The sequence below is a fragment of the Salvelinus sp. IW2-2015 genome, unplaced genomic scaffold, assembly GCF_002910315.2.
Source record: "Salvelinus sp. IW2-2015 unplaced genomic scaffold, ASM291031v2 Un_scaffold6219, whole genome shotgun sequence".
Taxonomy (NCBI): Eukaryota; Metazoa; Chordata; class Actinopteri; order Salmoniformes; family Salmonidae; genus Salvelinus; species Salvelinus sp. IW2-2015.
Genome location: NW_019947482.1, coordinates 7,448 through 17,726, shown reverse-complemented (window position 1 = coordinate 17,726; position 10,279 = coordinate 7,448). Strand labels below are relative to the sequence as shown.

Sequence of the window (10,279 nt, the reverse complement as noted above, 5' to 3'; positions counted from 1 at the left end):
GAAAATAAACAGACAGTAGCAGCAGCGTATGGGGGGGGCAGTGTAAGTAGTCTGGGTAGCCATTTTGATTAGCTGCTCAGGAGTCTTATGGTTTGGGGTAGAAGCTGGCGGTCCAGTAACCGCTTGCCGTGCAGTACCACTATGACTGGGGGGCTGGAGTCCTTGACCATTTAGGGCCTTCCTCTTACACTGCCCTGGTATTGAGGTCCTGGATGGCAGGAAGCTTGGCCCCAGTCATGTACTATCCTCTGTAGTGCCTTGCGGTCGGAGGCCAAGCTGTTGCTACCACTACCACTACTACTACTACTGCTACCACTACTACTACTGCTACTACTGCTACCACTACTACTTACTACTACTACTGCTACTCTACTACTACTACTACTACTACTACTACTGCTACTACTGCTACTACTACTACTACCACTACTATACCACTACCACTACTACTACTGCTACCACTACTACTGCTACCACTACTACTACTGCTACCACTACTACTACCACTACTACGTACTGCTGCTACCACTACTAACGCTGCTACCACTACTAACGCTGCTACCACTACACACCACCACCACTACTACTACTACAGACATATATGATTAACAGACTACTACTTATAGACATATGTGATTAACAGACAACTCCTACTACCACCACCACCACCACCAAACTCAGCAAAAAAAGAAATGACCTCTCACTGTCAACTGCGTTAATTTTCAGCAAACTAACATGTGTAAATATTTGTATGAACATAACAAGATTCAACAACTGAGACATAAACTGAACAAGTTCCACAGACATGTGACTAACAGAAATGGAATAAGTGTCCCTGAACAAAAGGGGGGGGTCAAAATCAAAAGTAAGTAACAGTCAGTATCTGTGTGGCCACCAGCTGCATTAAGTACTGCAGTGCATCTCCTCCTCATGGGTCTGCACCCAAATTTGCCGGTTCTTGCTGTGAGATGTTACCCCACTCTTCCACCAAGGCACCTGCAAGTTCCCGTAACATTTCTAGGAGGAATGGCCCTAGCCCTCACCCTCCAATCCAACAGGTCCCAGACGTGCTCAATGGGATTGAGATCTGGGCTTTTCGCTCGGCCCAGGCAGAACACTGACATTCCTGTCTTGCAGGAACTCATGCACAGAACAAGCAGTATGGCTCACTAGATGTTTGAACATTGCTGCAGGGACTTGCTTCCATTCAGCCACAAGAACATTAGTGAGGTCGGACACTGATGTTGGTCGAATGGGACCTGGCTCGCAGTCGGCGTTTTCAATTTATCCCAACGGTGTTTGATGGGGTTGAGGTCAGGGCTCTGTGCAGGCCAGTCAAGTTTTCCCACACCGATCTCGACAAACCATTTCTGTATGGACCTCGCTTTGTGCACGGGAGCATTGTYATGCTGAAACAGGAAAGGGCCTTCCCCAAAATGTTGCCACAAAGTTGGAAGCATAGAATCGTCTATAATGTCATTGTGTGTTGTAGCGTTAAGATTCCCCTTCACTGGAACTAAGGGGTCCGAACCATGAAAAACAGCCTCAGACTATTAGTCCTCCTCCACCAAACTTTACAGTTGGCACTATGCATTGGGACAGGTAGCGTTATCCTGGCATCCGCCAAACCCAGACTCATCCGTCAGACTGCCAGATGGTGAAGCGTGATTCATCACTCCAGAGAACGTGCTTCCACTGCTCCAGAGTCCAATGGCGGCGAGCTTTACACCACTCCAGCCGACGCTTGGGATTGCGAATGGTGATTTTAGGCTTGTGTGCAGCTTCTYGTCCATGGAAACCCGTTTCATGAAGCTCCCRATGAACAGKTYTTGTGTTGACGTTGCTTCCCGGAGGCTGTTTGGAACTCGGTAGTGAGTGTTGTAACCGAGGACAGAGGATTTTAACGCGCTACTTGCTTCAGTATTCTCCTACTACTTCGCGGCTGAGCCGTTGTTGCTACAAGAAGTTTCCACTTCACAATAACAGCACTTACGGTTGACCGGTGCAGAAGTTTGACAAACAGACTTGTTGGGAAGGTTGCATACTATGACGRTGCCACGTTGAAAGTCACTGAGCTCTACAGTAAGGGCCTATGTTTGTCTATGGAGATTGCAAGGCTGTGTGCTTGATTTTATACACCTGTCAACAATGGGGGTGGCTGAAAATAGCAGAATCCACTAATTTGAAGGGGTGTCCACATRCATATAGTGTACCTTGGCCACCACACACCACATTCATGTGACACTCACAGTCAATAACACATCTCTAGGTTTCCATGCTGGTCCATAGTCAGTCAATAACACATCTCTAGGGTTCCATGCTGGTCCATACTCAGTCAATAACACATCTCTAACTAGGTTTCCATGCTGGTCCATACTCAGTCAATAACAATCTCTAGGTTTCCATGCTGGTCCATACTCAGTCAATAACACATCTCTAGGGTTCCATGCTGGTCCATATCAAGTCAATAACCATCTCTAGGTTTCCATGCTGGTCCATACTCAGTCATAACACATCTCTAGGGTTCCATGCTGGTCCATACTCAGTCAATAACACATCTCTAGGGTTCCATGCTGGTCCATACTCAAGTCATATACACATCTCTAGGGTTCATGCTGGTCCATCTCAGTCAATAACACATCTCTAGGTTCCATGCTGGTCCATACTCAGTCAATAACACATCTCTAGGTTCCATGCTGGTCATACTCTCAGTCAATAACACATCTCTAGGGTTCCATGCTGGTCCATACTCACAGTCAATAACACATTCTAGGGTCTCTGCTGGTCCTACTCACGTCATAACACATCTCTAGGGTTCCATGCTGGTCCATCTCAGTCAATAACACATCTCTATGGTTCCATGCTGGTCCATACTCTCAGTCAATAACACATCTCTAGGTTCCATGCTGGTCCATACTCACAGTCATAAACATATCTCTAGGTCCAGTGTGTCCATACTCACAGTCAATAACACATCTCTAGGGTTCATGCTGGTCCATAGTCAGTCAATTAACACATCTCTAGGTTCCATGCTGGTCCATACTCAGTCAATAACACATCTCTATGGTTCCATCTGGTCTATACTCAGTCAATAACACATCTCTAGGTGCCATGCTGGTCCATACTCAGTCAATACACATCTCTAGGTTTCCATGCTGGTCCATACTCACAGTCATAACACATCTCTATGGTTCCATGCTGGTCCATACTCAGTCAATAACACATCTCTAGGTTCCATGCTGGTCCATACTCAGTCAATAACACATCTCTAGTTTATCACTGCTGGTCCATAGTCAGTCAATAACACATTCTAGTTTCCATGCTGGTCCATACTCACAGTCAATAACACATCTCTAGGTTCCATGCTGGTCCATACTCACAGTCAATAACACATCTCTATGGTTCCATGCTGGTCCTACTCAGTCAATAACACATCTCTAGGTTTCCATGCGTCCATACTCAGTCAATAACATCTCTAGGTTTCATGCTGGTCATACTCAGTCAATAACACATCTCTAGGTTTACATGCTGGTCCATACTCAGTCAATAACACATCTCTAGGTTTCCATGCTGTCCCTACAGCTCAATAACACATCACTGGGTTCCCATTGCTGGTCCATAGTCAGTCAATAAACACATCTCTAGGGTTCCATGCTGGTCCATAGTCAGTCAATAACACATCTCTAGGGTTCCATGCTGTCCATACTCAGTCATAACACATCTCTAGGTTCCATGCTGGTCTACTCAGTCAATAACACATCTCTAGTGTCCATGCTGTCCATACTACAGTCAATAACACATTCTAGGTTTCCATGCTGGTCCATATCAGTCAATAACACATCTCTAGGTTCCATGCTGGTCAATAGTCAGTCAATAACACATCTCTAGGGTTCCAAGCTGTCCATAGTCAGTCAATAACACATCTCTAGGTGTCCATGCTGGTCCATAGTCAGTCAATAACACATCTCTATGGTTCCATGCTGGTCCATACTCAGTCAATAACACATCTCTATGGTTCCATGCTGGTCTATACTCAGTCAATAACACATCTCTAGGTGTCCATGCTGGTTGGGTTGAGAGAGGACTGGTGACTTTAGGTGGGGGCATTTAAAGGGCTAGCCCCACTCCCTTTCAGGTTGAAGAGGTGTCATAGCAGTGTATTAATTATAATCTGTCATCAAGGCAAAGGGTGGCTACTTTGAAGAATCTCCAATATAAAATATATTTTGATTTGTTTAACACTTTGTTTGGTTACTACATGATTCCAAATGTGTTATTTCATTGTTTTGATGTCTTCACTATTTTTATACAATGTAGAAAATAGTAAAAATAAAGAAAAACCCTGGAATGATTTGGTGTCCAAACTACTGACTGGTAGTGTACATCTACATGATGTATTGTTGCACAATGTAGGAACAGTATAGACCTAGTCTGTTTATTATATACATCTATATGATGTATTGTTACACCATGTAGGAGCAGTATAGACCAGTCTGTTCATTATATACAACTACAATAATTTTGTTACACCTGTAGGGACAGTATAGACATTGTTAATTGTAATATATGTTTAGGTGAATTAATATGAAATTATCTTAAATGCAGATGTGCAGTAGTAGAGTAATTTAAATTCTCACCCAATAAAAATATGCACTAATGGTTCAAAACATCGCTTCTCTTACGTTTCCATATAATATTGACTTCTATAATAAACTTTTTGTCTGAACATAAAATATTTTCCCTAACTGCGTTACCCACTCTAGTCAGCAGTTWGCGATGTTCGTCTTTCTCGCGATACTACTAGCGTGACGTATAATCTAGTGGACGGGGACGAGACACTTCAACAACAATAACAACAGTTAGCCACCTCGCCGAAATGTTCAAGGTCTTTATAATGTTTCGGTGTATATTAGCCATTGTGTGTTAAACACACGTCTACCAGTTACCCAATTTAATTTCATATTTACGTTGTTAGCAAGCTGGCTGGTTAAATTAGCCTATCACTAGTCTAATCGCTAATGCTAACTAGCTAATTAGCTAGCTAACTTCCTCGACCATGAGCTCACAAAGATACTGCCCCCATACTAAAGAAGAGGCGATCTGGTGGACGGATAAACAAACTCTCGTGAAAGAGGAGAAGGAAGAAGATGATGTCGCAGTTAAAAGAGAAGTAGAGGATGAGGCTGTTACAGTGAAAGAAGAAGAGACTGTTAAAATAGAAGCCGAGGGTGATGCTGTTACAGTGAAAGAAGAAGAGATGGATGTTAGAGTGAAAGAGGAGGGGGATGTTACCAAAGGTTTGTATATCTGTGATGTAAAAAAAGAGGAGGAAGAGGAGGAGGATGCAGTTTTTGGAGTGGAGGGAGAGATAACTGTCACATTGAAAGAAGAAGAAGAAGAAGAGGAGGAGGCAGGGATTAACACCAGTAAGTAACCGAAGTACAGTTGTTTTTATATCCAACATTAAAACATGTTCACATTATATTAAATGATTCAAAACAAGCCTGGCCTACTTTTACAACCTTTGATTTGCATCGAAGTGTTGATTTGATAGGAACACATCAAGACGTAAAAAAAATGCATTTTAAACTCTGATCTGCAATAACGTTTTTCCATGGATTGTCATAGAAACATCAAGCTGAAAATATGAATTATTCTAAAAACATCTGGCCTATTTTTTAAATCTTTGATTTGCATCAAAAGTAAAGTGTTGATTAGAAATGATCAAATCAAACGTCAACCTCTTCCTCCTCTTTTTTTAACATCACAGAAAAACAAATCTTTGGTAACATCCCCCTCCTCTTTCACTCAGAACTGTCCTTTGTCTTCATTCACTCTAACTTCTATCTCTTCATCTTTCACAGTAACAGCCTCACCCTCTCTTTCTCTTGTAACAGTCTCTTCTTCTTTCACAGTAACAGCCTCACCCTCTACTTCTCTTTTAACAGTCTCTTCTTCTTCTGTACAGTAACACGCTATACATGACGTCAGAGCTCAGTGTCTGTACAGTAACACGCTATACATGACGTCAGAGCTCAGTGGCTGTACAGTAACACGCTATACATGACGTCAGAGCTCAATGGCTGTACAGTAACACTTGTGAAGTGGAAACGTTTAGGATCAACAACGGCTCGGCCGCGAAGTGGTAGGCCATGCAAGCACACAGAACGGGACCGCCGAGTGGTGTAAAGCTCATCGCCATTGGACTCTGGAGTAGTGGAAACGCGTTCTCTGGAGTAGTGGAAACGCGTTCTCTGGAGTAGTGGAAACGCGTTCTCTGGAGTAGTGGAAACGCGTTCTCTGGAGGGATTAATCGCGCTACACCATCATGGAAGTCCGACGGAAGAATCTGGGTTTGTCAGATTCCAGGAGAACGTTACCTGCCCCAATGCATAGTGCCAACTGTAAAGTTTGGTGGAGGAGGAATAATGGTCTGGGGCTGTTTTTCATGGTTTGGGCTAGGCCCTTTATCTTATCTAGGCGATTCTGTGCTTCCATCTTTGTGGCAACAGTTATGGGAAGCTCCTTTCCTGTTTCAGCATGAAAATGCCCCCCAGTGCACAAAGCCAGGTCCATACAGAAATGGTTTGTCGAGATAATATGAAAATGAATCCAACTAAATGAATCCAACTAAATGAATCCAACTAAATGATTCACTCGATTCCAGATGATGTGTCTGATTAAGTTCTGATGCTGCAGGGTTTACAGGCCCTGCGTGTTATATCTCAGCATAGCTCTCTGGGTGACCTCCTGGGATTCTCTCTGCTGACTGTTCTGGATCTCTGGGTGTAGTTCTGTTGTATGGGACCTGTGTGTGTTCCCCTGGATGATACTGCAGCGTAACATAGCTCTCTGGGTGACCTCCTGGGATTCTCTCTGCTGACTGTTCTGGATCTCTGTTGTAGTTCTGTTGGATGGGACCTGTGTGTGTTCCCCTGGATGATACTGCAGCCTAACGGTCTCTCTGGGTAGACGGTTGGGCTATCGGTTATCTTGGCCAAAGGCTGTGAAACCAAATACTAGCTCCAGGGTTCCCCAATAGTTTTGTCTATGCCATTTAATATTTTATTTTTAAAAATACTATTATAAAACTTCAGTTTAGATGATACAGACATGATGTCGTTATGCTCCTTATAGCTCTAAAATATGGAGTATTTCTATATGGGGTATTTCTATATGGAGTATTTCTATATGGGGTATTTCTATATGGGGTATTTCTATATGGAGTATTTCTATAGTGGGGTAGTTTCTATATGAGTATTTTTATGGGGTATTTTATTGGATATTTCTATTGGAGTATTTCTATATGGAGTATTTCTATATGGAGTATTTCTATATTGGAGTATTTCTATATGGGGTATTTCTATATGGGTATTTCTATATGGGGTATTTCTATATGGGTATTTCTATATGGGGTATTTCTATATGGAGTATTTCTATATGGAGTATTTCTATATGGGGTATTTCTATATGGGTATTCTATATGGAGTATTTCTTATTATGGGTATTTTCTATATGGGGTATTTCTATAGGAGTATTTCTATATGGGGTATTTTATATGGTATTTTATATGGAGTATGGGTTTCTATATGGGTATTTCTATATGGAGTATTTCTATATGGGAGTTTTTATATATATGGAGTATTTCTATATGGGAGTATTTCTATATGGGGTATTTCTATATGGAGTATTTCTATATGGAGTATTTCTATATGGGTATTTCTATAGGGGTATTTCTTATGGGGTATTTTTTATATGGAGTATTTCTATATGGGAGTATTTCTATATGGGGTATTTCTATATGGGTATTTCTATATGGGGTATTTCTATATGAGTATTTCTATATGGGTATTTCTAATATGGGTATTTCTATATGGGGGGAATTTCTATATGGGGTATTTCTATATGGAGTATTTCTATATGGGGTATTTTCTATATGGGTACTTTCTATATGGGGTATTTCTATATGGAGTATTTCTATATGGAGTATTTCTTATGGGGTATTTTATATGGAGTATTTCTATATGGAGTTTTCTATATGGGGTATTTCTATATGGGGTATTTCTATATGGAGTATTTCTATATGTGAGTTATTTCTATATGGGGTATTTCTATATGGGTATTTCTAATGGAGTATTTCTATATGGAGTATTTCTCTATGTGGGGTATTCTATATGGGTTATCTATATGGAGTATTTCTATATGGGGTATTTCTATATGGGGTATTTCTATATGGGTATTTCTATATGGAGTATTTCTATATATGGGGTATTTCTATATGGGGTATATCTATATGGAGTATTTCATATGGGGTATATCTATATGGGGTATTTCTTATATGGGGATTTCTATATGGAGTTTTATTCTATATGTGGGTATTTCTATATGGAGTATTTCTATATGGGGTATATCTATATGGAATATGGAGTATTTCTATATGGGGTATTTCATGGCAATTTTCTGAAAACTGACCTCAGGTTATTGGAGGGGATCTAGTCTGGATTAAACCTCATAGGAAGACAGTTTTATCATGTGGAGGTTCATTCAGGTCTCTGTTTAGTGTTTAATTAATTAATATGTTGTCTTTGACAGGAGAAAGACCACACTCTCACAGTCGGAAGAGTCCATCAGGGGAACCAGACCCAGAGATGCCAATCCAGCCAGACAACACCAATGCTCCCAGTGTGGAAAGCATTTTACCAAGTACAGAACCTAAAACAGCATGAGAGGACACACAAAGGAGAAAAGCCTTTTCAATGCTTTCAGTGTGAAACAATATTTTCATGTTCACAGATTTAAAAAAGCATGAGAGGACACACACAGGAGAAACGGCCTTCCAATGCTCCCAGTGTGGAAAGGGTTTTAACCGGTTAGGGAACCTGAAAGAACATACAATAATACACACAGGAAAGAAGCCTCACCACTGCTCCCAGTGTGGAAAGGCGTTTTAACCGTTAGGGAATCTGAAAAAGCATGAGAGAATACACTCTGGAGTGAAGCCTTACCAGTGTTCCTATTGTGGAAAGAATTTTACTCAGTTAGAGAACCTGAAGGAACATGAAAGGACACATACAGGGGGGAAACCCCACCATTGCTCTCAGTGTGGAAAGGCTTTTACCACGTCACGAAACCTTAAAGAGCATAAGAACGAAACACACGGGAGAAAAGCCTTTCCACTGCTCTCTGTGTGGAAATAATTTTACCCATATAGGGAACCTGAAGAAAACATGAGAGAATACACTCTGGAGATAAGCCATACCCCTGTTCCCACTTGTGGAAGGAGTTTTAGGTGGTTAGGACCTTAAAGCAACATGAGAGAATACACACGGGAGAGAAGCCTTTCCAATGTTCCAGTGTGGAAAGAGTTTTACCCAGTTAGGTAACACCTAAAGTGCATGAGAGGACACCTCAGGAGAAAAGCCTTTCCAATGTTCCCAGTGTGGAAAGAGCTTTACTGTGTCAGAGAGCCTAAAAGAGCATAAGATAATACACACAGGAGAAAAGCCCTTACCAATGCTCACTGTGGAAAGAGTTTTAGGGGGTTAGGGAACCAGAAAAAACATGAGAGGACACACACAGGAGAAAATCCTTACTAATGTTCTCAATGTGGAAAGAGTTTTAAACCAGTTAAGCATCGGAAATCACATGAAATAAAACATTTAGGAGAGAAGCCTTTCCACTCTTCATTGGTAAAGACATTTTAGTTCCAGGCTATGATTTCGCATATTTACAATTTCGGACATTTGGCCCATAGACTTGCCTGTAACTTGGAGAGGGTGGAGCTTTTGGTTCCGATCCCAGTTCTATCTCGTCTCTTAACACGTATGGATCCAGAACTTCATCCGTGGGGCACGCACAATTGGCATAGCGTCGTCCGGGTTAGGGAGGGTTTGGCCGGTAGGGAGGGTTGGCCGGTAGGATATCCTTGTCTCAGTATGTAAAATGTATATAAAAATGTATGCACTCTACTGTAAGTCGCTCTGGATAAGAGCGTCTGCTAAATGACTAAAATGTAAAATGTAAATGTAAGTGTTACCAACCAGTATCTAACCCACGGTGTTATTGCACTCGCTTTGTCTAGGGGTCCTAAGCCTAGTTACATGGTCTGTAACCTGAATGAATGTATGCATTGATGTGAGATATCAGTTCATGGACCTGGTGTTGAATTCCCGGGGAGCCTTACCTTGGTCCAGGGCCAGCTCTCTTGACCTCTTGGTCGGCCAGTCCAAGCGGACTATTATTTGTTTAGATGGTGACGAAACATAAATATGATGACCAA

The 10,279-nt window shown here is 41.7% G+C and overlaps 1 protein-coding gene across 1 annotated transcript; it reads left to right on the top strand.

The window, feature by feature from the left end:
• Positions 1 to 4,832: 4,832 nt before the first annotated feature.
• On the top strand, positions 4,833 to 9,322 carry LOC139026880 (gelsolin-related protein of 125 kDa-like). Its single transcript, XM_070442134.1, has 2 exons — positions 4,833 to 5,426; positions 8,593 to 9,322. Exons 1-2 carry the CDS (start codon positions 5,057 to 5,059, stop codon positions 8,724 to 8,726), a joined length of 504 nt encoding a protein of 167 aa, XP_070298235.1. The 5' UTR covers positions 4,833 to 5,056; the 3' UTR covers positions 8,727 to 9,322.
• The last annotated feature ends 957 nt before the right edge of the window (positions 9,323 to 10,279 follow it).

Coding starts and splice junctions, on each gene's coding strand:
- LOC139026880 (XM_070442134.1), top strand. CDS start 5,057: ATGAGCTCACAAAGATACTGCCCCCATACTAAAGAAGAGGCGATCTGG. Junction 5,427..8,592: donor GGAGGCAGGGATTAACACCA/GTAAGTAACCGA, acceptor TGTCTTTGACAG/GAGAAAGACCACACTCTCAC.